The following is a 26,338-nucleotide window of genomic DNA, read 5'->3' on the forward strand; positions in this document are numbered from 1 at the left end:
CCAAGCCAGGGGCCCTTCTGAGTGCAAAGCCCCGTGGGCCCTGCCCCGTCTCCAGCCCTGACTGTCTCTCTGCCCGGAACACCGTGCCCCAGTTTATAACACCCTGTCTCAGCTCGGGTGTCACCTTGTCCTGAGGTCTCTGGTGCAGAATTTAAAGTAGGCTCATCCCGCCTCTTTGTCACATCAGCCAGTGTTGTTATCTCAACACCTCCGCCAGCCTGAAATGATCTCATCTGTTTACCTGCACTTGTCTGTCTCCTCGCCTGCTCCCCGGACCAGAACTCAAACTTGATGAGAACGAGGGCCTCTCCTGCCACGTTCACCTCGGCATCCCCAGCGCTCTCACACCGGGCTCTTGACAAATACTTGCTGAATAAAAGAATGAATGTGCCAAAGACTGGAACCAGGCCTACCACGGGGCGGGGGAGGGGCCGGCAGGGCCAGCACCGCGTTCTCTCTTTCCCTTCCAACAATGACCGTTCCCTACCAGGGTTTTGATTCCCTCTCAGCTCACACACATTTACACCCCTCCTCTTTTCTCTGGGTTTGCAGCAAAGGGCAGACCCCATGTGAACCTTATTCACTGTGTGACCACAAACGCCTTGACTTCTCTGAGCCTCGGCTCTTTATCTGCCCGAGGAGGATAATCACGCCACCAGCTCCTTGTGCTGTTTGAGACTGAAGGAAGTGGTGCGTGTACACGGCAGGTTAGCACTGCAACGCCCGATGTGAGCGGCTCGCGTGGGTTTCAGAGAGGCAGAGGGGACAGGGGCAGGGCCCGCGGCTCCGGTTCTAGCTCTTCCGTTCCCTGCGTGGCCTTGCCTGCGTGACTCCATCTGCCTGAGCCTCCACGTTCTCTTCCACAAAGCAGCTGTAGTCACAGTGACAGTGACATCTTTGGGAGGACGGTTGGGATTATCGGAGGAAGGTCAAGGTAACTGTGCATTCATTCCTTTGACCTCTGCCTGGAGCAGCAGGAGGGGGCCGTGGGCAGGGCCTGGACGGCCCCTCGGGTAACCATCAGAGGCTCCCCTCCCTGGCTTTGTACTCCATTGTCTCCAAGAGGCACAGCTGGGGCTGCAGGGTCCAGAAAGAGACAAGGCTTAGCCTCACCACCGCCAACTTCCTGTCCGGACAGGAAAGGAACAGAAGTCTGACTGCACAGGTAAGCAAGCACCCCCAACACATACACAAAGAATGGAGATGGCAGGCTCCAGCCCTCCCTCCATACTCACTGTTCCCACCACCACCACCACATTCTCAGAGGTGGGAGTGCGCGAGGCAGGTGCAGGGCGGGGAGGGGGGCTTCTCCCCTTCTGCCCTCCTGCTGCTCCTATAGCCATTAATTTCAGCCTTCATGTTGCTAGGCCTTGGCCAGTTCCTACCGGGCCAACTTTTCCAACAATGGCAGGGAGCAGAGGCGAGAAGTCGGGGCCAGGCCAGCCCAGTTGGAGTCTGGGCTCCACTTCTTACCAACACACTACTGAGCCATGTAAGTCTCAATTTCTTCACTTGGAAAATCAGAGCTCTTACCTCATAGGGCGGCTGTGAGCAGTCAATGAAAAATTTCACATAAAGCTACTAGTGTGGTGCCTGGTATGCAGTAAGCCTTCAAAAACAGTTGGGAATTATGGTGCTAAGTAGGAATATAACTTAAATCTTTACCAAGGGGCCAGTGTTGAACTGCTGCTCGGATGCCAGCATCCCGTATGAGCACCAATTTGAGGCCCAGCTGCTCCACCTCCAATCCAGCTCCCTGCTAATCCACCTGGGAAAGCAGTGGAAGATCCACATGGGAGACCAGGATGGAGTTTCAGGCCCTGGACCAGCCTGCAGGGTTTCAGCCTTTCGGGGAGGGAACCAAGGGAAGATCTGTGTGTCTCTCTGTGTGTTTGTCTTCCTATTTTTGTGTCATTCTGCCTTTCAGATAAATAAATATTTAAAAATATTTAACGATTGCTCGCTCTGGTCAAAAATGCGGAACCATGTAAGCATCAAAGTGAACAATGATAGCACTGGATTATAAACTTGACTCTGAAACAAGGAGACTCCATGAGTTCACGGTGATAGCCTAAGAAGGGGGGCAAACAGGGGGGATCTCTGCTTCATGGAATTCACATACTAATGCATGCAGTGGAAATGACAGAATTAAATACTCATCATGTTGCAACCATTGTGTGTAACAAATAATTCAGGCAAGGATCATCAGCGTATGTCAAAATCATCAAGTGAAAGGTGGCTGGCAAATGAGGTACTCACGTGGTCTCAGAGTGTTGTCCTTTAGAGCAGTGTGGCTGACAACCCCTCACCCAGCATCATGTGTCCCCTCGTGTGGTATGCTGAGGGCACAGTGGCACCTATTTAGTATTCTTGCAAAATATGCAACCCGAATCTCACTAAGAACGATGCAAATCCCACCTGAGGGACGTTCTACAGAACAGGCCCGAAACCTCTAAAAATGTCAATTCCAGGGCAGGTGTTAGCCTGGAGGGAAGACGCTGGTGAAGACACTTACATCCTATACGGAATACCTGGGCATTATTTTGTCTGCTGTGGAACCTAAGCAAGACTAAGAAAAGTCTCTGCCCTCGTAGAGTTTACGATACATATTAGAAAACGATAAGGACTACAGAGAACAATACAAGCAGGAAAGGAGGCGACAGCGCTCAGGACGCAGGGCTCTGTCATTGGAAACAGGACGATCAGGGAAGACGTTTCTGAGAAAGCAGTATCTGATAAAGATCGAGAGTGAGAGGGCAAGCCACGTCCATGTCTGGGAAAGAATGATAGGCAAAAATAACAGGAAATGCATAATTCCATAGGTGGAGCAGGCTGAGGCAGGGGCGGGCCCGACGGGATCGAAGTACAGCCAGGAGGTTAGCGTGTCCAGAGAGGACACGAGGTCTTGCGAGGAAAGGGAACTTTGTATCGTGAATTACAGGGGAAGCTAGAGGACAGAACAGGGGCCCAGTGTGGGCTGGCTGACCTTTAACCTTTCTTAAAAATGTGTTTATATATTTGAAAAGCAGAGAGAGAGAAAGAGATTTTCTTTTGCATCTCCCATGTGGGTGCAGGGGCCCAAGGACCTGGGGCCATCTTCTGCTGCCCGCCCAGGTGCATTAGCAGGGAGCTGCATTGGAAGTGGAGCAGCCGGGTCTCAAACTGGCACCCATGTGGGATGCTGGCACTGCCGGCATGGCTTAACCTGCTGTGCCACACCACTGGCCCTGAGAAAGACATTTTCTATCTACTGCTTCACTCTCCACCAAGTGCCAGGGCTAGGTCAGGCTGAAGTCAAGACAGGAGCCTGGAACTCAATTTGGGTCTCCCATGTAGGTGTCTGGGACCCCACCATTTGCTGTCTCAGGGGATGCTTTGGCGGGAAGCTGGAATCAGAAGCCCAGCTGGGACTTGCATCAGGTACTCTGATATGGGATGTGGGTATCTAAGCGGCCTAAGTCTTAACTGCCATGTCAAATGCTGAACCCACCATAGCTCCTATATACTGTGGAAGCAGCCAACACTGAAGGTTACTTGGTAGCTGCTGCAATAATTCAAGAGAAACTGATGGTTTTTTACTGTTTTCTTGGAGGCCGTTTAAGTTAATTATTATTTATTCGAAAGGCAGAGAGAGAGAGAGAGAGGAAGATCCTTCATCTGCTGGTTCACTTCCCAGATACCCGTAACAGCCAGTGCTGGGCTAGGGTGAATCCAGAAGCCAGGAACTCCACCCTGGTCTCCCACGTGGGTGACAAGGGCCCAAGCACTTGGCCATCTTTGGCTGCCTTCCCAGGCACCATAGCAGGGATCTGGATCAGAAGTGGAGTAGCTGGGACTTGAACCCATGCACCAGCCGCCAAGCCCACTGGTGACTTCTCAATGTTCCCTCTGGGCATCCCACACTCTGCCGTGCTTCCTAGCTGCCTGTAAGACCTCGGTGGACAGTGACTATCAGTCTCTGGTAGTTTCTTCTGCTCCTTTCAATCTCTGATGGTTCTGGAATTCTTTTGCAGGGGTTGGGGTGGGGAGGAGTGTCTCTGGTTTTCCTGTTTTGAGTCCCCTTCACATGTCTAGGAATCCTTGGCTGTCCACTCACACATAAAAAGCCATGGAACGGAAGCTCCGTGTGGATGGGGCTTCCTGAATGATGGACTGCTGTGCAGGAAATCTGGAGGAGCAGGACCTCTGCGTTGGAGAGACCAGAAAGTGTTCCTGTAGTCTCCTGCGGGGAGACCAGAGCGTCGGCTTTAACCAAGAACTCCCATTTTCAGCACGGCATCTCTGTGCCCCAGATGCTACAGTCCAGAGACCCTCTGGCCCCAGCTTTCCAGAGCAAACACCTCTAGTTGCTCCTTGAGAGGGAAAAGGGATCTAGAATCCAATGTCTCCCCAAGCTGCCTTGGAACCAGTGCTGCTGTCAGCCCCCAACCGCACTCTCATTGTCACTGGTCCAGGGGCTTCTCATTCCTGGGCCTTTCTGGCGCACTTCAGCGTTGACTTCTCTCCTGGCTTCTCCACTCCCTGACGTAGGCTTCTCCACTCTGTTCAAGCCGCTTCCACTTAGCCACGCTCTCCAGCTTCCAGAACACGGCCAACAACTCTCTCTCGTTTATGCTGTCCCCTCTCATTCCTTTCCCGTCCCTGTAAAGGGGTTTTGGGAGGGAGAGGAAGTAAGTGGACGGTGTCCACCTGCTACATTTACCCTACAGTCTTTTTACAACTGTTTGAATTCCGGGTGTCTGTCTCCTCACTGTGTTCTGCCTCGGCTGGGGATTAGGCGAGGCAAGAGGGCAACAAGGGGGGTGGAGGACACACACCCTTCCTTCAAAAACTTAGGGTTCAGGCCATTGTTCTATTGCACGACTTCTGTCAACTCCTGGAAAAACTCTGGCTGAGTCTTGCCACCCTTCCTCTGCGTTTTATGTACTTTGGCTAAGAGTGCAGGAGGGCTGGGTGAGGTCCTCAGGAAGGTAGCAGGATGAAAAAAATCTGATTTCTTGTCCCACACAAAGTCAGCGCTGGGCAGCAGCAGTAGAGATTAGAAATTCAATTTCCTTATTTTATAAAAAGGGAACCGAAGCCCAGGGAGCTTTGGTAGAGTCAGAACGGCGTCGGTCCCCTGAGTAAACTGCTCTCCGCGGATTACTGGAAAAAGGAAAAATACAGCTCTGTGCAGTCACAAGCCCCTGGGTCTACAGCTCCCTCGGCCCCAGGGCTGCCAGCCGCTGGCCCTGGCTCAGGTCACGGCGGTTCCTCACCACCGAAGCCAGTTTCTTTGCTTTTTTTTTAAATCCGTTAATATTTTAAACCATTATTTTACTAGTTATCTGACTTTCCCCAAGAATCTAAGTCATTCTTGTCTCGTTAACTGCGTAAAGCTCAGGGTGAATGAACCAAGACTGCTTCTGGCTCTTTAAGTCTTTAAGTCTGCTCTTCAACCACCTTAGGTTGATACTTGATGAATAAAGAATGAACTTTTACGTCCATGCGGACACAACGGTGAAGAACACTAAGTGAACGCCGAGTACAGAGAAACCCTCCACGCCCGTCGACTCGAGGGCCCCTGTGACCTTTGCCTCCGGAAGCGCTTGTGGCTCCCGGGTCCGAGTGCGCACGCGCGGCCGCGGGGGTGGGCCGCTCTGGTCCGTACGCGGAGCCGGGGACCTGAGGGAAGGTTCCGCCCCCGGGGCTGGAAGGCGCCTGCGCTGGCGTCGGGACGCGCCCTCTCGCCCGCTCGCTCCCTCCCTCGGCTGCGCGCGCCCGGTGGGCGTGGGAGGAGGCGGGGAGCTAGGGAGGGGGCGGGTGTCGCCGGAGGGAAGGAGCGAACCGGAGCGCGTCGTCCTGAGAGGAGTGAAGGCGGCAAAATGGCGGACCGCTTCTCCCGCTTCAACGAGGACCGGGACTTTCAGGTAAACACGGGCGTCGCCGGCGGTCTGGGGAAGGCGCTGGCCGAGCTCGGAACCTCCTTCCTGCTGGCTCCCGGCCCTCTCGCCTTGCAGGCTGCCCTGCGGCTTGCGAAGCGGCTCGCCGTTCGGCCTCCGATTGCTCTCAAGGGGCCTCCGAGCTTGCGGCGAGGCCGCATCTCCTCGCAGCCCGCAATCTCTCACCGAGCTCGGGCCGCCGGGGTCTCGGCTTGGGCCTGCCGGGCTTCGGGTGTGGGAACCGCAGCCAGGACGCTGTGCGGGGGCCTGTGCCCCGGTCGCGTCGGCCCGGCCTGATGCTCCCAGGGGAAAGGAGGGTTGAGGAGGGCTTGGGGGCGAGCGTTGCTGCGGCCGGGACCTCGGAGGGCTCTCGAGGTCCTCCCCGCTTCCCTGACGCTGAGGGATGAGTCCCTTTTGTTGTCTGTTGTTCCCATTCCTCACGTGCGACAAGGGAACCTTGGTTATCAGACGCCTTGCTGGCTGGTCCCACACTGCGCTTGCCCTGGGTGTGCATGGAGCTGTTGTTATCAGGCTGTTCGTTGGGCTTGGAAAACAGTAACTTAAAGGACCCTGGTCCGATGTCAGCGAAACCCCACATCGCGCCGGCCAAGCCGCGCTCGAAGAAGCGGAATGAGAATGGGCTCGCCAAGCGTGGGCTAACTAGTGCCCAACGCGTGATTTTTCTTCCTTCCGGTGCAAACGTCGGCCTGGAAAAATGTCCTTGCGATGGCGAGCGATACTGGGGGCTGGGGGGAGGCCAAATTAGAGGAACTCATCTTCTGGCCGCGGAGCCGCATTACCGCCCGAGTGCTCCTGTCGGCGCCTGGGACGGAGCCGGGATTGGCTAGTCCTGGGGCGCTGAGACTCCCGGTCTCCAAGAAGCCACTGCATTACTACCGCATATCCTGCCCGGCCCCCGGGATTGGGGTCAGGGATGAACCTCAGAACTGAAGTTTCCTCGCGCTGCGGCTCCTCTCCCAGCGACTCGGCCTCACTCGAGAGGTGCTTCAGAGGGCTTTGCACTCCCTGGGCTGGCTGGGTTAGTGACTAGACAGGCGAAGCTGGGTGACAGCGCTGCGCCGGCCTGTGCACGGGACGCCAGAACTTTCTCGCCGCAGGAAGGACCTGGGGGCTGGAGCAGCCTTGTGATCCCGTGCCTGCTGGCCAGCTGCGGCACGGTACCGAGGGCAGCGTGGTTCAGGCATCTGATGCAGGGCCTCCGAAGTTGGATGAAGGTTCTGTTAAGGCAAGCACCATCACACAGGCTTCTTGGCAATTTTTGAAGATCTAGTGGTAACGAGCCTCTAAATGCGTTTCAGAGGGGAGAATTTCAAGGTGACCTAATAAAATTGCAAATAGACAATATGGACAATTAAGTTTTGAGGAAAAGTTGACTGCCAACCACAGAATTGCGGCAGGCTTATTAAACTGGATATATGGGACCTTGAATAAAGATTTTTGCAAACTATGGATTGAAGGGCGTAAATGCTGAAAAAAATTGAGACAGTTATCCTTTACCATTTCAATGCCCAGTTTGTAAGTAATATGACCTTCTCCTCCGATACTTTAGCGGTGTTAATGAAAAGCCAAAATCAGACTGGTTGGTAGTCTTTTCAAGATATTGCATATATCTAACTTTATTTTCTGCTTTATGTTGAAATAATGAACTCCTACTGTATTGGCTCATCTAGGAAAATGTTAATTTTAAAAATTCACACGTCCTGTCATTTTGGGTAAATAGGATGCTGGGAATGAAAACCCTCTAGACAATTAAAAGATGTTAAAAACCTTTGTAAGGTATTTTGTTAATATTTCTAAAAAGTATCTTAAAAGATTTGTTTTTCTGGATGACTTAATATAGAGGAAAAATAGTCTGGCTTTCATTAATGATGCCCTTGGATTTAAAATGATTAGAAAGAGAATGTAAGTAATGTAGTAGGATAGTTCTGGAAATAATCTGTCTGAAGCATTTTTCAAGTTCAGGTATTCAAAATTAAATGGCCTCCTTTAAAAGGTTTAAAGTTATAAACAAGGTTAAGCCACTGACTAAACTTGAGAAATAAATCCAATACAGGTTCCTAATAATAGATAGATCCTGTTGCTTTTAAAAAAAAAAAAAAAAAGATTTATTCATTTTACTTGAAAGTCACAGTTACACACAGAAGGAGAAGCAGAGAGAGAGGGAGAAGGGTAGAAGTCTTCCATCCACTGGTTTACTCTCCAATTGGCCACAACAGCTGCAGCCAGTCCGAACTGAAGCCAGGAGCCAGGAACTTCTTCTGGGTCTCCCATGTGGATGCAGGGGCCCAAGGACTTGAGCCATCTTCCACTGCTTTCTCTAGCCATAGCAGAGAGCTGGATCGGAAGTGGAGCAGCCGGGTCTGGAACTGCTGCCCATATGGGATACCAGCACTGCAGGCAGCTGCTTTACTGACTGTGCCACAGCGCCAGCCCCAATCCTGTTGCTTTAAACAGATCCTTTTTTTTTTTTTTTTGAAAAGTGAACAACCTGAATTCTTTTTTTTTTTTTAGATTTATTTACTTATTTGAAAGAGTTACACAGAGAGAAGGAGAGGCAGAGAGAGAGGTCTTCCATCCACTGGTTCACTCCCCAGTTGGGCACAACAGATAGAACTAGGCTGACCCAAAGCCAGGAACCAGGAGCTTCTGGGTCTGCCACGCGGGTGCAGGAGCCCAAGGACTTGGGCCATCTTCTACTGCTTTCCCAGGCCATAGCAGAGAGCTGGATCGGAAGTGGAGCAGCCGGGACTCAACCGGCGCCCATATGGGATGCTGGCACTGCAGGTGACGGCTTTATCTGCTACGCCACAGCGCCTGCCCTAAACAGATCTTACAGCAGTGGAAATTTCTCTGTTTTCTCTGGTAAGTTCTAGATGGCTGTCATTTTCTTTGCCTTTAATTTAGTAAATTGGTAAAATTTCACTCTTAATCAGTTTACCATAAGTGCAAATTTTGGAGAGTTTTGAATGTTGTCTCTTAGATGGACTCAAAGAGTCAAACTCTTAGGGTTTCTTTCTTTCTTTTTAAAGATGTATTTATTTGAAAGAGTTACAGAGAGGTGAGAGAAAGGTCTTCCACCCGATGGTTCACTCCCCAAATGGCCACAATGGCCGGAGCTGAGCCAGTCTGATGCTAGGAGCCGGGTACTTTTTCCAGGTCTCCCACGTGGGTGCAGGGGCCCAAGGACCTGGGCCGTCCTCCACTGCTTCCCAGGTGCATTAGCGGGAGCTGGGTCGGAAGCAGAACATCCAGGACTCACACCGGTGCCCATATGGTGTGCCGGCGCTGCGGGTCAGGGCTTTATCCAGCTGCACTGCAGCACCAGCCCCTCAGAGGTGTTTGGAATCTTAGCTGTGGTATGTTGCTTGAAGCACTTACAGATGTAAGGAAACATTATCGGAAACAGATTTTTTAAAAGAATGTGGTAACTTTATTAGAATAATAAACAGGTAGAGCCGGCGCCGTGGCTCAATAGGCTAATCCTCCGCCTTGCGGCGCCGGCACACCGGGTTCTAGTCCCGGTCGGGGCGCCGGATTCTGTCCCGGTTGCCCCTCTTCCAGGCCAGCTCTCTGCTATGGCCAGGGAGTGCAGTGGAGGATGGCCCAGGTGCTTGGGCCCTGCACCCCATGGGAGACCAGGAAAAAGCACCTGGATCCTGGCTCCTGCCATCGGATCAGCGCGGTGCGCCGGCTGCAGCGGCGGCCATTGGAGGGTGAACCAACGGCAAGGGAAGACCTTTCTCTCTGTGTCTCTCTCTCTCACTGTCCACTCTGCCTATCAAAAAAAAAAAAAAAAAAAAAAAGATTAAAACAATTAAAAAAAAAAAGAATAATAAACAGGTAAATAATTTACAGGCTTAATGAGTATTATAATCTTTAAAAATGTATTTATCTTATTTTATTTGAAAGGCCAACAGATAACCAGACAGAGCTCCAGTGTGCTGGTTTAATCCCCAGAAGCTAGGAACAGCAGGGACAGGGCTGAGCCAGGCTAAAGCTAGAAGCTGGAAACTCAATCTGAGTTTCTTATGGGGGCGGGGGGGGGCGGGCAGGGACCCAACTAGTTAAGCCATCACGTGCTGCCCCTCGGGTGCACCTTAGAGGAAGCTAGAATCAGGAGTGGAGCCAGGCGCTCTGATACGGAATGAGGGTCCCAAGTGGCATCCTAACTGCTATGCCAAACACCTGCCCCTATCCTAATCTTCTTAATAATCCTGTGAAGTAGGTTTCTTACTCCCATTTCCCCTGAGGCAGCTGAGACAGAGTTAAGTAACTTGGACAAGTGTATACATCTGTTGTATGGCAGAGCCTTTATTCAAGATTGCTTGTCGACTCCTGAGCCTATGCTCGTGACTTTTATCTCTGTGGCAGTTACATATTTTATATAGTCGTAATCGAGTCACCAAACGTGCAGGGTAAACCTATAGGTCACAAAGAAGAAGAGAGCTTTTAGAAGGGTGATACAATTACAATTTTTTTTTCCTGTTCTTTTTTGTCCCAGTAGGTTTCTTGTTGGTCTCCCAAGGGCTTCCAGGGAGGTTTCTGACAGAGATAAGTTACAGTGTGTCATAAAGGATATATTGTTAACTGTACTAGTTTAAACATCCTTTTGTCTAGCCTTTTAACTTGTATTTTATATTTGGAAATTTTGTAATCTAGGTTTATATACTTATTTTTAAAAATGTTTTAAGACTTAACTACTGCTCTAAGAATTTGACCTCAATTTGTGAATGAGACGTTACTTCTGTATGCATTTACCCCAGATTAAGACATATTTGTTTGCAGGTTAGAGTGTTACACAAACTAATGGAAAATACATAATTTGAGATAGTCATATTTAACACTTTAGATTGGCGGTTTCTATTCAGGAAAGTGTAGTGATGTGCAGCTATAAGGTACTTTATTTTTATTTTTATTTATTTATTTTTTGACAGGTAGAGTGGTCAGTGAGAGAGACAGAGAGAAAGGTCTTCCTTTTCCATTGGTTCACCCCGCAATGGCCACTGCGGCCGGTGCACCGCACTGATCCGAAGTCAGGAGCCAAATACTTCTCCTGGTCTCCCATGCGGGTGCAGGGCCCAAGGACTTGGGCCATCCTCCACTGCACTTCGGGCCACAGCAGAGAGCTGGACTGGAAGAGAGGTAACCGGGACTAGAACCCGGTGTGCCGGCGCCACAGGCAGAGGATTAGCCTCTTGAGCCACGGTGCCAGCCTATAAGGTACTATTAAGATACAGTGCTTAGTATTTTATGGTTGCACAGCTATTAATGCTGATGCAGCTGAATGCTAGTGATGAAATATTCTTTAGTATATGCAGCTGCAGAAGATTGATGATTCTGATTTTAAATGTTCTTTGCATTAGATTTCTAGTGAAAAAGAACTTCACTAATAAATCAGTCTGTGATAAGGTGATGAAATATACAAATATTTTAAAGATCATAATAAAAGTCGAAGCAGGTGTTGTGTAGAAGTAGTTAAGCCACCGTTTGGGATACCCAAATCCATATCTGAGTGCTTGGTGTGAGTCCTGGCTACTCTACACCTCCTGCGCCACTTCCTGTGAGTGTGGCTGGGAAGCAGCAGATGATAGCCCAAGTGCTTGGGTTCCTGCCACCCATGTGGGAGACCTGGATGGATTTCCTGGCTCCTGGTTTTGGCCTGGCTTTGCTCTGGCTATTGCAGGCATTTGGGAAGTGAACGAGTGGATGGAAGATCTCTTTCTCCTCCTCTGTCTACCAATACCGCCTTTCAAATAAATAATCTTTAAATAATCTTTAAAATTTATACGTGTGTGTGTGTGTTGCACAAGAACTTCCTGTCATCTATTAAGTAATCATTTATATAAATAGTGGTAAACATGTCATGTATTTTGTGTAGTATGTTTGTAGTATTCTTCTTTGTGTTTTGATACCAGGTGTGACCCTCAAGAAATTCTTAGTTGAAACCATTAAGTGATGAAGTTCATTCCTTTAAGATACTTGGATCATAGAGCATATTGGTATAGTTCTATGTTGTACTCTAATAGAGCTGGCATTCTAATTTATGCATGCCATAGATGACACATAGCAAGTGTCTTTGTTTTCTGTGTCTGTCCCCCATCTGGAAGAAATGCCACAAGCTATGAAAATCAATGTCTGTTTTGCTTGGAGTACTAAACATTATGCAAAATCTTTACTAGTCCCTTTCCCGTAGTATGATAGATGGAAAGGATTGGAACTGAGGCCATACCAATTTCAAGATACTGATGATAGGGGTTGGTGCTATAGTGCAATGGGTTAAGTCGCTGCCTATAGTGCTGGCATCCCAAATGGGCACCTGTTCAAGTTCTGGCTGCATTACTTCTGATCTATCTCCCTGCTTATGTGCCTTTGAAAGCAATGGAAGATGGCCCAGTGCTTGGGCTCCTAAACTTACTTAGGGAGACTGGAATGAAGCTCCTGGCTCCTTGTTCCTGGCTCTACCTTGGCCTGGCCGTGGCCATTGCAGCCATCTGAGGAGTGAATCAGCAGTTAGAAGATCTTCCTGTCTCTCCCTCTCTCTCTCTGCAACTCTGTCTTTCAGATAAATAAAATAAATCTTCAGAAAAAAACCATGACCAAAGGGAAGGTTTTCCTGGAGGTAACTTGAAGGGCAAAGGGCATGTATTTAAGGCAAAAAGCTCTCAAATGTGGGACATGTGAAGGAATAACATTACAGAGAAAGACATTTAAAAGTTGCATAGGGGGATGTTTTTAAAGATTTATTTTATTTATTTGAAAGGCAAAGTTACACAGAGGCAGAGGCAGAAACAGAGAGAGAGACAGAAGTCTTCCATCCACTGGTTCACTCCCCAGATGGCTGCAGCGGCCAAAGCTGTGCTCATCCGATCTGAAGCCAGGAGCTTCTTCTGGGTTTCCACGAGGATGCAGGGTCCTAAGGACTTGGGCCGTCTTCTCTCCTTTCCCAGGCCATAGCAGAGAGCTGGATCGGAAGTGGAGCAGCTGAGACTTGAACTGGTGTCCATATAGGGTGCAGGCACTGCAGGCGGTGGCTTTAACCTGCTACGCCAAAGCGCCAACTCTGTGACTTAAAAAAATTTTTTGGGGGCTGGCGCTGTGGCTCACTCGGTTGATCCTCTGCCTGTGGTGCCGGCATCCCATATGGGTGCCAGGTTCTAGTCCCGGTTGCTCCTCTTCCAGTCCAGCTCTCTCTGCTGTGGCCCAGGAAGGCAGTGGAGGATGGCCCAAGTGCTTGGGCTCCTGCACCCACATGGGAGACCAGGAGGAGACACCTGGCTCCTGGCTTCCAATTGGTGTAGCTCTGGCTGTAGCGGCCATTTAGGGGGTGAACCAATGGAAGGAAGACCTTTCTCTCTGTCTCTCTCACTGTCTATCTCTCTCTGTCAAAAAAAATTTTTTTGAACACATATGATTAGTTATCTTGATTTATTACTTCATAGCTGAGGTACATTTCCATGTGATTTTTGTCTGTTTGGGCACATGATAATTTTTTTGATGTGGTTAAGAGGATTATTTTCAGAAGAGGAGTAGCACAAGTTCATGAGAAGTTCTTAAGTTATGAAACTGAAACCCATAGAGAGCTTTCATTTTTGTTTTTGTGACTTAATTGGTTTCTAGTATTTTATTAATAAAAATGGATTCTAGTTTGAGGTAGATACCCAGTTCTTGAATGCTATTCAAATCCCTCCCTGAAACAGCCTGGTACTTGTGCTTGTATATCTGGCATTAATTCTCATTTCATATTAGCGTTGCCATTTAGTAGTAAGTGAAAGCAGATTCATGTCAGTTACCAAAAGGAATTACAAATGACCACCACTGATACTGAAAGAAGGCATTGACTTGATGCTGCAGTGAATACCAGAAGATGTAGTAATGATTTTCCATTTATAAAAAGTGAATTGTCCATTTAACTATGGAAGTTAACCAATGTGCTTAATGCATATGCATATTGTATTCGTCAAACCCAAAAAGTTAAATATGCCCAGGCTGAAAGAAGGAACAGACTGGATTATCATGCTTATACTAAGTGATTTATTTGGGATTCAAACAAATATGTGTAGTATGTATACCTGGTTTAAGAATGTATGGAAAAAAAGTAGCTAAAATTCTCTGGCATTGTACATAGGTTAATAGGTTGGTATTACGCAGTGTTTTAGTAAGTGCTATAGATAGTAAGGAATTAAAGTCGTTATGGAACAAAACCAGAGTTTTCTGTTATTTTCTTTATTATTTTTCATGACTGTCTTCAGATGAATCCTCCACTGTGTGTCACAACCAAAAAATATCTTTGTAATATTGCTTTTGGTCTCACCTCATGAAGGTTCAATTATTTGTTGTCATTCTTGCCACTCTTTGGCAGTTCATTGATTTCAAAGTAGAATTCCAGTTCGTCTTATCATTTTTTATGATTTATTTATTTGAAAGTCAGAATTAGAGAGAGAGGCAGACAGAAAGACACACACACACACAGAGGTCTTCTGTTCCCTGGTTCACTCCTCAAATGGCCTAACCAAAGTCAGGAGCCAGGAGCTTCTTCTGGGTTTCCCACATGAATGCAGGGGCCCAAGCACTTGGGCCATCTTATGCTGCTTTTCCTAGGTTCATTAGCAGGGAGCTGGATCAGAAGTAGAGCAGGGATCAGAAGTAGAGCGATGCTGTGGCTTAGTGGGTAAAGCTACCGCCTGCAGTGCTGGCATCTCATATGGGCACTGGTTTGAGTCCTGGCTGCTCCATTTCCTATCCAGTTCTCTGCTATGGCCTGGGAACGTAGTGGAAGATGGCCCCCAAGTCCTTGGTCCCCTGCATCATGGGAGCTTTTGGCTCCTAGTTTCGGATTGGCGCAGCTCTGGCCGTTGTGGCCATCTAGGGAGTGAACCAGCGGATGGAAGACATCTCTGTCTGTCTGTTTCTCTCTCTCTCTCTCTGCCTCTGCCTCTCTGTAACTCTGACTTTCAAATAAATCTTAAAAAAAAAAGAAGAAGAAGAAGAAGAAGTAGGCAGCTGAGACTTGAACCTGCAACCAAATGGTATGTCGGCACTCCAGACAGTGGCTTAACTCACTGCGGCACAGTGCCAGCCCCTATCTTAGCATTTTATAGAGTTGCAATATGAAATGGCTTGCCAGATTACTTTGTTTGTTTTTGTTTTTAAGATTTATTTTATTCTTATTTGAAAGAGTTAGAAGTTGAGAGAGAGAGAGAGAGAGAGAGAGAGAGAAAGTCTTCTATCTCTTGGTTCACTCCCCACATGGTTAAAATGGCTGGAGCTGGGCCAATCTGGAGCCAGGAGCCAGGAGCTTCTTCCGGGTCTCCCGTGCAGGTGCAGGGCCAGAGCACTTGGGACATCTTCCACTGTTTTCCCAGGCACATTAGCAGAGAGCTGAATTTGAAGAGGGATAGCCGGGACTCGATCTGGCACCCATATGGGATGCCAGTGCTGCAGACTGGGGCTTTAACCTGTTGCACCACAGCACCCTCCCTGGCTTAACAGGCTTAAAGTTCTAACAAAATAAATTATTGATCATGTTTTCTCACATTTTAATAACGATTTTTGGAAAAGTAAATAGCTATGTTATTGTTCATATAACATTATTTTTCCAGAGTTAATGAAGGAAGAGAAGCTTAGCTTTTCATCCTTTTTTAAGACAGTGCTGAAAAGAATCCAGGAGTTAAGTTGGTATTCTAGGTCTTTACTAAAGAAGAAACTAAAACTGATGCTTGTGGATTATATGCTTTAGTGTTAATAATTTCCCTTGTTGGGGCCGGTGCTGTGGTGTGGTAGGTTAATCCTCCACCTGCAGTGCCGGCATTCCACGTGGTCGCCAGCATCCCATATGGGCACCAGTTCTAGTCCCGGCTGCTCCACTTCTGGTCAGCTCTCTGCTGTGGCCTGGGAGGACAGTTGGAGGATGGCCCAGGTCCTTGGGCTCCTGCACCCACGTGGGAGACCCGGAGGAGGCACCTAGCTCCTGGCTTCAGATCAGCGCAGCTCCAGCCATTGCGGCCATTTGGAGAGTGAACCAACGGAGGGGAGGACCTTTCTCTTTGTCTCTCCCTCTCATTGTCTGTGGGTCTGCCTCTCAAATAAAATAAATAAAATCTTTTAAAAAATAATAATTTCCCTTGTTGCTATAAATAAAGTTATGAGTAAAATTATAAAATATCTTAAAGGGAAAATTATTGAAATTTTAATTGGTTTAATATTGCTTTAGGGTGTCATATGTGTAAGACGTACCCCAGGATTATATTCACCTTGAGAATAGTTTGTAGAATATAGACTGAATTTTGGAAACTTCATTAAATAAAATGTTATTTGAATAGAAGTTGGACTAAGAAGTATGTATGTTGGGGAAAGTGCTGTGGTGTAGTAGGCTGAGCCTCTGTCTGTGGCACTAGCATCCCATATGGGTACTAGTTCATGTCCTGGCTGCTCCTCTTCTGATCTAGCTCTCTGCTTATGGCCTGAGAAAGCAGTAGCAGATGGCTCAAGTGCTTGGGACCCTGCACCCGTGTGGGAGACCTGGAAGAGGCTCCTGGCTCTTAGCTTTGAACCAGCTCAGCTCAGCTCTGGCCATTGCGGCCATCTGGGAAGTGAACCAGTGGATGGAAGACCTCTCTGTCTCTCCCTCTCTGTAACTCTACCTCTCAAATAAATAAATAAATGCTACAAAAAAAAAAAAAAAAATAGTATGTATGTCTGGGCTGGGGGTGGAGTAGGTTAAGAGTTTATTTTTCTGGGGCCAGCACCGTGGCTCACCTGGTTAATCTTCCACCTGCGGTGCCGGCATCCTACATGGGCACCGGGTTCTGGTCCCAGTTGCTCCTCTTCCAGTCCAGCTCTCTGCTGTGGCCCGGGAGGGCAGTGGAGGATGGCCCGAGTGCTTGGGCCCCTGCACCTGCATGGGAGACCAGGAAGAGGCACCTGGCTCCTGGCTTCAGATCGGCACAGCGCTAGCTGTGGCAGCCATTTGGGGAGTGAACCAACGGAAGGAAGACCTTTCTCTCTGTCTCTCTCTCTCTCACTGTCTATAACTCTGTCAAATTTAAAAAAAAGAGTTTATTTTTCCTCCCCAAGGAGCTTTTGTTCTCAATGGAAATATAACAAAAATAATATTTAGTTTATTACTCATAAGACCAGCAATGATTATAAGATGAGCAGTGTAGTCAATAAATGCAAAACTCTAAGGAAAAGAAGAACCTTCAGAGTCATGATTGTGCATGCCTTTATGAAGTTAGTATATAATATAAGCTGGATTTTGAAGGTGGGGGAATTGCATCCTTGCAAAGGGAAAGAGGGGGAGGACATTCAGAGGTCAAGGAAGGGTTAAAATTATTGTTAATGACCATGAAAATGAAAAGCTAAGGTAGAAAGGAGGACAAGATCATCGTAGGCAAAGAAGTTAAGGAACTGAGGCATCAGGATGTTTAGTTTATACCATCATGGTTTAATAAGTGCTCTTATATTCTTTCGTTCCTTATTTTTTTTTTTAATTAATTTGAAAGGCAGAGTGAGGGGAGGTGGAGGAAAGAGAGAGAAAGGTCTTCTGTCCGCTGCTTCACTCCACAAATGGCTACAACAGTCAGAGCCAGATCAAGCCAAAGCTAGGAACTCCATCCTTGTCTCCCATGTTAGGTGGCAAGGACCCTGGTACTTAGGTCATCTTCCACTGCCTTCTTTTTTTTTTTTTTTTTTTTTACAGGTAGAGTGGACAGTGAGAGAGAGAGACAGAGAGAAAGGTCTTCCTTTGCCTTTGGTTCACCCTCCAATGGCCGCTGCGGCCGGTGTGCTGCGGCCAGCGCACCGCACTGATCCGATGGCAGGAGCCAGGTGCTTATCCTGGTCTCCCTTGGGGTGCAGGGCCCAAGCACTTGCGCCATCCTCCACTGCACTCCCGGGCCACAGCAGAGAGCTGGCCTGGAAGAGGGGCAACCAGGACAGAATCCGGCGCCCCGATCGGGACTAGAACTGGTGTGCTAGCGCCACTAGGCGGGGGATTAGCCTATTGAGCCGCGGCGCCGGCTCTTCCACTGCCTTCTACACACATGAGCAAGAAGCTTGAACTGGCACTCTTTTATGGGATGCCAGTGTCACAAGCAGCAGCCTAACTTGTGCCACAACTCTGGCCATGTATTTTCTGATTCCTCTAATAATTCAATGAGGCAAATAGAATAGGTAGTAACCTTAGTTTATAAATAAAGAAACTTAAGCTGGGTCCAGTGCTGTGGTACAGCAGGTTAAAGCCACTGCCTGCAGTGCTGGCATCCCATTTGGGCACCAGTTCGAGTCTCGGCTGCTCCACTTCCAATCTAGCTCTCTGCTATGGCCTGAAAAAAGCAGTGGAAGATGAGTCAAGTGTTTGGGCCCCTGCCACCCATGTTGGAGACTGAGATGAAGCTCCTGGTTCCTGGCTTTTGCTTGTCTGGACCTGGCTGTTGTGGCCATCTGGGGAACCAGCAGATGGACAATCTCTCTGTCTGTCTGTCGCTTTCTGTAACTGACTTTCAACTAAATAAGTAAATAAATAAAAATTTTTAAAAGAAAATTGACTGTAGTGGTGAGTATAATATCAGCTGCTGTTTCAGTACATATTAAACTTCAGCCCTAGTGCAAAGACATTTTGAAGATATTTAATTCAAGTAATCTTCCAAACTGGGTAGTGGTAATACTTTATTTTGTAGATGAAAAAGCTGAGGCTCAGAGAAGTTGAGATTATATATTTAGTAAACTGGTATTTGAACCTTGATCTCTCCTAAAATGTGACTTTCTCTGTAGTTCCTGATGTCTCAAGTGTAAGGTCTAATAACTTGGCTTATATAACTTAACCATCTGGTACCATTGTAATAGCTGTTGTGTATCTCTTTTCTCATTGTCCTGCCATCATGTGGTTTCTGTTGTTACCTGGACATGATGGGCTCTTTCATTGTTCTTGCTTTTGAATATGCTCTTACTTGTCTAGAACACACTTTTCTCCAGCAAATTCCTACTCCTTCAAACTTGATTTGATGTCATCTCTGACATCTTTCCTAAGCAGAGTTAATTGCTTCATTGATCGGTTGTACCACAATGCCAGCCCCCAAATAGGCTCTCTTTTTAGCCTGTTTTACAAATGAAAAATGTAGGGGGAAGGCAGTGCTGTGGCACAGTGGGTTAAAGCCTTTGCCTGTGGTGCTGGCATCCCATATGGGCGCCAATTTGAGTCTCGGCTGTTCTACATCCCATCCAGCTCTCTGCTATGGCCTGGGAAAGCAGTAGAGGATGGCCTAAGTGCTTGGGCCTCTGCACGCAGAAACCCAGAAGAAGCTCCTGGCTTTGGATCAGCTCAGCGCTGGCCGTTGCAGCCAGTTGGGGAGTGAAACCAGCGGATGGAAGACCTCTCTCTCTCTGTAACTCTGTCTTTCAAATAAATAAAATTTTTAAAAAGTGAAAAATGTACTCAAAGTCACATAGTCAGCAAGTCAAAGTACTAGCCGTCAGGTAGTTTGGAGCAGTCTCAGCCTTTAACCTCTTATACTTCCTTCTTTTTTTTTAATAGAAAGATTTTATTTATTAAATATATATTTAATAAGTACAACTTTTGGATTATAGCGGTTCTTGCCCCCATATCTTCCCTTCCATCCCCAAACCGTCTCACTTTCTATTCTCTCTCTCCCATCCCATTCTTTTTTTTTTTTTTTTTTTTGGTTTGGTTTGGTTTTTTTTTTTGTTTTGTTTTGTTTTGTTTTTTACAGGCAGAGTGGACAGTGAGAGAGAGAGACAGAGAGAAAGGTCTTCCTTTTTGCCGTTGGTTCACCCTCCAATGGCCGCCGCGGCCAGTGCGCTGTGGCCGGCGCACCGCGCTAATCCAAAGGCAGGAGCCAGGTGCTTTTCCTGGTCTCCCATGGGGTGCAGGGCCCAAGCACTTGGGCCATCCTCCACTGCATTCCCGGGCCACAGCAGAGAGCTGGCCTGGAAGAGGGGCAACCGGGACAGAATCCGGCACCCCAACCGGGACTAGAACCCGGTGTGCCGGCGCCGCAAGGAGGAGGATTAGCCTAGTGAGCCGCGGCGCCGGCTCCCCATTCTTCATTAAGATTCAATTTTAATTATCTTTATATACAGAAGATCAACTCAGTAATACTAAGTAAAGATTTCAACAGTTTGCACCTACACAGACACACAAAGTATAAAGTACTGTTCAATGACTAGTTTTACCATTAATTCTCATAGTACAACACATTAAGGATAAAGGTCGTACATGGGGAGCAAGTGCACAGTGACTCTTGCTGTTGATTTAACAATTGACACTTTTATTTATGACATCAGTGATCACCGAGGCTCTTGTCATGAGCAGCCAAGGCTGTGGAAGCCTCTTGAGTCCACAAACTCCGACATTATTTAGACAAGGCCATGAGCAAAGTGAAAGTTCTCTCCTCTCTTCAGAGAAAGGTACCTCCTTCTTTGATGGCTCAATACTTCCTTCTTATAATTTGTCTTAACCTCACTGGACTTAGAACTCCTTGAATGTAGTCTTTTAATGATTGATTTATCTTTCTAGTATTGAGTCAGGATTTGGCACAAAGAAGTTACTTCAATATTTAAATTAATGGTTGAATAAAGATAGTTAGTAAGAAGGAGAGGATTAATAGAGTCTGAGAAGAATATCCAGACTTTGGGATTTTACTCCCTGCTATGTTGTGGATTATCTAGGTTGTAAATTAGCTTCTGAGATATCCTATAAAGGGAGTTGAGGGACATCCATATATGAATGTTGTATTCTTAATAGTAATGATCTCACTTTATTGTATATAATTACAATGATTGCCTTTTATTTGAGTTTTCTTTTGTGTATGCTTTTCTGTGGATTAGTGTACAATTTTTCTCAAAATATTTGAATAGATGGGGATCTATTATATCATATATAATATCAGCTAGTGGTTAAAGAGATAATACACCATCCCTATGGGTTCCAGAGGAATTTTTTTTTTTTAAAGATTTATTTGAAAGGTAGGGTTACAGACAAAGATGGAGAGACAGAGAGAGGGGTCTTCCATCCACTGGGTCACTCCCCAAAAGACTGCAATGGCCAGAGCTGGGCTGATTCAAAGCCAGGAGCTAGGAGTTTTTTCCAGGTCTCCCACCAGGCCACTTGCAGGGAGCTGTATTGGAAGTGGAGCAGTTGGGACTTGAACCTGTGTCCATATGGGATGCCTGCACTGCAGGCAAAGGTTTAACCTACTATGCCACAGTGCTGGCCCCCAGGGGGATTATTAACCGTTATTTCCCTGGCATTTTGAATGTCTCAAGAGTTGTTTGCTGTATTTTACATGCATTTGAGAAAAAATGTTGATTGCTGTGAGAGGTTTTTTTTTTTTTTTTTTTTTTTGGACAGGCAGAGTTAGACAGTGAGACAGAGAGAGACAGAGAAAAAGGTCTTCCTTCCATTAGTTCACCCCCCAAATGGCTGCTACGGCCAGCACACTGCGCCAATCTGAAGCCAGGAGCCAGGTGCTTCCTCCTGGTCCCCCACGCGGGTGCAGGCACCCAAGCACTTGGGCCATCCTCCACTGCCCTCCCGGGGCACAGCAGAGAGCTGGACTGGAAGAGGAGCAACTGGGACGGAATCTGGCACCCCAACCGGGACTAGAACCCGGGGTGCCTGCACCACAGGCAGAGGATTAGCCTAGTGAGCCGCAGCACTGGCCGTTTGCTGTGGGAGTTTTAAAAAGTAATTTTCAGTGTAGGGGTTTTTTAAGGAGCTAGTCATTTCTTGTCCTAATCAGATTACCCAGAAAATTTGATCTGTCGAACAGGTGTACATGTATTTTTAGATGAGTATGTGATATACTCGTACCCTTGACCCAGTGTAATATGTTTTCATGTTCTTAGCTATTTGTTGAGATTGCTAGCCAACTATCTTTCCTACCAGTTTACATAATTAAGTTTATTTAAGAAGTGAAGTTTATTCTTCTAGTTGTTGACTGTCTTAAGCAGTGTTTTAATATTCATTATTCTGTATTACTTTAAATCTGACAGTCTTTGTGGTGAAACTATAGTGTATTTGGATTTATATCTGAAGAAACAAGCTTAGAGAGAGCTTTGGTAATTTGCCCAAGGTTATACAGCTAGCAAATGTAGAGTAGGATTTGATTTCTGGCTTCTCTGACTTCAGAGAAGTTTTCATAATAATACTCTAGAAATTGTTGTACATCAGACTATTATTATGGAAATAACAGTGAAGAATTGGAGTTTATGAGGAATTGACAACAATGGTGTTTCTGTTTACTTGCTAATTTTGAAATAAATCAAAAGTATGCTGATAAAATGACACCAGTAAACCCCAAAATATCCATTTCTTTTTGTATAAGTTTTTCATTCTGGGACATTTTCTTTGACTGTTCCATTGCTTAGGCTAGAACTAGAATGTTTATTTGGAGCGAGGGGAAAAAGTGGTAGGAGATGAAGTTTTCCAGTTATTTATCTGGTGTGACAGGGAAGGACTGGTTTTGTTCTTAGATGGGATATGAAGCTATCCTGTATGGTTCTGTCTGCTAAACATATTGTATTACTCCATGGTAGATGAAATCATTATACATTTTGAATTTAGAAATTCCTAATTATAAACAAATATTTTACTTGAGTTATGAGAAAGGGCTACAGTTATTATATCTGCTTAGTGATATTAGTCTAATGGAATAATGGTACCCACATAAGATAAATTTTAGTTGTGAAGTTCTTGAGAAAAGCAAGACAGGAGTGTCTATAAAATGGAGCTTAATAGCCCAAGATAGGTATTAAAAGGTAGGCCTATTATGAGTGGTATAATACCATGCTAATGATAGAAGTACTTTAAGTTTGGCTTAGTCTAAAAGTACTTTAATTTGGAGCTAGCCTAGATGGGAAAAGTTAGACAGGATTTAAAATTTATGTAATCTGCTTGTTAATTATTTATTTGATTATTTGTCTGAAACGTTTGATCCACCAACTCTGAATAATATTTTCCATTAAAAACTTTTAGAAAGAAATTATGTTAAATTTTAATAGTTATAGGAAGAGGCAAGATAACAGACTTTAGAATTTCAGTATTATGTTTTTCTATTTGAGATTCTGGGTCCTATAGATAAATTTAGGGCAATCTCTGTCTATAATTAAATGATAACTACAGTTAGATTTGTAATAGAGAAGTTTCCAGATTTCTCCTGTGTCTGGAAGGAGAATCCGTGACCGTAAGGGAACTAGAGCTGCTGTGTATTTTAATGACTTGCAGGGTAGGTCATCCAAGATAGAGTTGAAGCTTTGAGACAGAGTAGACAGTTGAAGGAAAATCACTTGAGTGAATGTGCATGTGCATTTGAAATATTTTAACTTTTTTTTTTTTAAGATCTATTTATTTATTTGAAAGGCAGAGATACTGAGAGGAGAGAGCTCTTCCATCTGCTGGTTCACTCCCCAAACGGTCACAACAGCTGGGTTTGGGCTGGCTGAAGCCAGGAGCCGAGAGCTCTAACAGGGTCTCCTATGTGTGTGGCAGGGCCCCAAGGATTTGGGCCATCTTCTGCTGCTTTCCCAGGCACATTAGCAGGAAGGTGGATTGGAAATGCAGCATTTGAGACTCAAACCCGCGCCCATGTGGGATGCCAGCCCTACAGGCAGCGGTGGTTTAACCTTCTGTGTTACAGTATCTGTCACCCCCCCCATTTTTTTTTTTTTTTGAAAACTGAAGCTGCTTCCAGTCTGATTCTTCTGAACTTGTTTTGTTTAAAAATTTATTTATTTATTTGAAAGAGAGAGATAGAGACAGAGATCTTCTATCTGCTGGTTCACTCCTCAGATGGCCACAAAGGCCAGGACTGGGCCAGGCCGAAGGGAGTAACTTCTATCTCCCACATGGGTGACAGGGGCCAAGCACTTGGGCCTTCTTCTACTGCCTTTCCCGGGCACATCAGCAGGGAGCTGGATCAGAAGTGAAGCATCCCAGACTCAGAACCGGCACCCATATGGGATGGTGGTGGCTTTACCTGCTTTGCCACAATGCTGGCCCCCTGAACTTAAGTTTTTGGTCAGCATAAATAAAAAGCTATATTTCAATTCTGAAAGTAGATAGTTTTTTTTTTTTTTTTTTTAAGATTTATTTGTTTGTTTGAAAGTCAAAGTTACACAGAGAGAGGAGAGGCAGAGAAAGAGAGAGAGAGAGAGCGCTAAGCCTATCCGAAGCCAGGAGCCAGGAGCTTCTTCCAGGTCTCCCACACAGGTGCAGGGGCCCAAGGACTTGGGCCATCTTCTACTGCTTTCCCAGGCCATAGCAGAGAGCTGGATCGGGAGTAGAGCAGCTGGGTCTCGAACCAGCGCCCATATGGGATACCGGCACTTCAGGCCAGGGCATTAACCTGCTGCGCTACAGCACCGGCCCTAAGTAGATAGTATTTAGAAAGGAAGAATTGATTTTGACAATGGAATAAGTAAGCAATCAGCATTAAAACTAAATTGTAGGAATACTCTAACATAAGAATTTTTACCATGATGACCATGTAATCTGGTTTATGCCTTTAGTCCAAGAATAATTGCTGTTAGCCCCACTTTTTACTCTCAGAGTGCCCTGGTTTTTATGATGCACTGTGTGATCATCTCACTGTAAGGGAATTTGAGAGATCTAAAAGAGATTGTGAAAATGAGGTGAAGCAGCAAAAAATAGTCCTCTTCAAATCCTGTTGAGGCCTTCAGGTGATCAGATGCTATACTGGGAAGGAATGCTCCTAATAAAGCTAGATATATCAGCATGAAAGAAAAAAATGCAAGGAAACAGGCATTTAGCAAGGTGCTTAAGTTGCCGCTTGGGATACCTTGTCCCATATTGGAGTATCTGGTTCACTTCCCAGCTGTTCCACTTTTGATGCAACTTCCTGCCAGTGCTCATCTTGCAGGGAGGCAGCCAGTAATGGCTCAAGCACTCAGGTCCCTGCTACCTATGTGGGAGTCCCAGGTTGAGTTCCAGGCTCCTGGCGTCACTCTGGCCCAACCCTGGTCACTGGGGAGTGAACTAACTAATGGAAGACGTGTGTGTGTGTGTGTGTGTGTGTGTCCCTACCTTTCAGATAAAAATGAAAATAAATAATAAGAACTGGGGGCAGGGAGGCAAGAAATAAAATATTTATTATCACCCGCCCCAACATTATTACTACTATAGCATGTGTCCTGGAGGACCTGAAATCACATTTTCCTTCCTACCTCTTTTTTTTTTTTTTTAGCATAATTTCAAAGGGTCAACTGGATCCTGAGTGAAAAATAAACCTTTTGGGGCCGGCATTGTGGTATAGCAGGTAAAGCTGCTGCCTGTGTTGCTGGCATCCCAAATGGATTGTTTGTGTCCTGGCTGCTCTATTTCTGATCCAGTTCCCTGCTAATGGCCTGGGAAAGGCAGCAAAGGATGGCCCAAGTGCTTGGGCCCCTGCACCCATGTGGGAGACCTGGATGGAGTTCCGGGCTCCAGGCCCTGGCTGTTGTTTTTGTTTGTTTGTTTGTTTTTTACAGGCAGAGTGGACAGTGAGAGAGAGAGACAGAGAGAAAGGTCTTCCTTTGCCGTTGGTTCACCCTCCAATGGCCGCCGCGGCCGGCGCGCTGTGGCTAGCGCATCACGCTGATCTGAAGCCAGGAGCCAGGTACTTATCCTGGTCTCCCATGGGGTGCAGGGCCCAAGTACTTGGGCCATCCTCCACTGCACTCCCGGGCCACAGCAGAGGGCTCAGGCCCTGGCTGTTGAGGCCATTTGGTGAGTGAACCAGTAGATGGAAGATCTCTTGATAACTCTGCCTTTCAAATAAATCTTTTTTAAACAAAAACTAGAAAATTAACAATGGTATGATATTATTAGCTAAACCATGGACATTTTTATTTTTTAAAGATTTACTTAGGGTCATGATTGTGGCCATTGGTTAAGCCACTGCTTGCAATGCCAGCATCCCATATTGAACTGCTAGTTCAAGTCCCAGCTGCTTTGCTTCCAGTCTGACTTCTGGCTGATGTGCCTGGGAAGACAATGGAAGATGGCCGAAAAACTTGGGCCCCTGCAACCCATGTGAGAGACCAGGATGGGGTTCATGGATCCTGGCTTTGGCATGGCCCAGGCCTGACTGTTGTGGCCATTTATATATATTTAAAAGGCAGAGTGACAGAGAGAGGGGGAGGTCTTCCATCTGCTGGTTCGTTCCCCAGATGACTGCAATACCTGGGACTGGGCCTGGCCATAGGAGCCAGGAACTCTATCCAGGTCTCCTTGATGGATGGCAGGGGCCAAAATATTTGGGTCATTTTTCACTGCCTTCTCAAGTTCTTTGGTAGGGAGCTGGACTCATATTGGCACTCAGTATGAGATGCAGGTGACCTAAGCAGCAGCTTAAACTGTTGAGCCACAATTCTTGTCCCCC

The 26,338-nt window shown here is 46.6% G+C and overlaps 1 protein-coding gene across 27 annotated transcripts in view; it reads left to right on the top strand.

Moving 5' to 3' along the window:
* The first annotated feature begins 5,637 nt into the window (after positions 1-5,637).
* The window catches only part of GPATCH8 (G-patch domain containing 8), a 102,682-nt gene continuing 81,981 nt past the window's right edge, over positions 5,638-26,338 (top strand). For 8 of the 27 annotated variants that reach the window (XM_070060605.1, XM_070060620.1, XM_070060608.1 and 5 more), the window contains exon 1: positions 5,845-5,909. Coding sequence is in view for 2 of the 27 variants with exons in the window: in XM_008271582.4 (XP_008269804.1) it covers positions 5,865-5,909 (45 nt within the window). In the remaining 25 variants the exon portion in view is untranslated. Of the gene's footprint in view, positions 5,910-8,650; positions 8,805-26,338 lie in introns of those variants that run through there. The other 19 variants (XM_070060607.1, XM_070060614.1, XM_070060610.1 and 16 more) reach the window with 15 other exon arrangements.

Source organism: Oryctolagus cuniculus, chromosome 17 (assembly GCF_964237555.1).
Source record: "Oryctolagus cuniculus chromosome 17, mOryCun1.1, whole genome shotgun sequence".
In the NCBI taxonomy this organism is placed as follows: Eukaryota; Metazoa; Chordata; class Mammalia; order Lagomorpha; family Leporidae; genus Oryctolagus; species Oryctolagus cuniculus.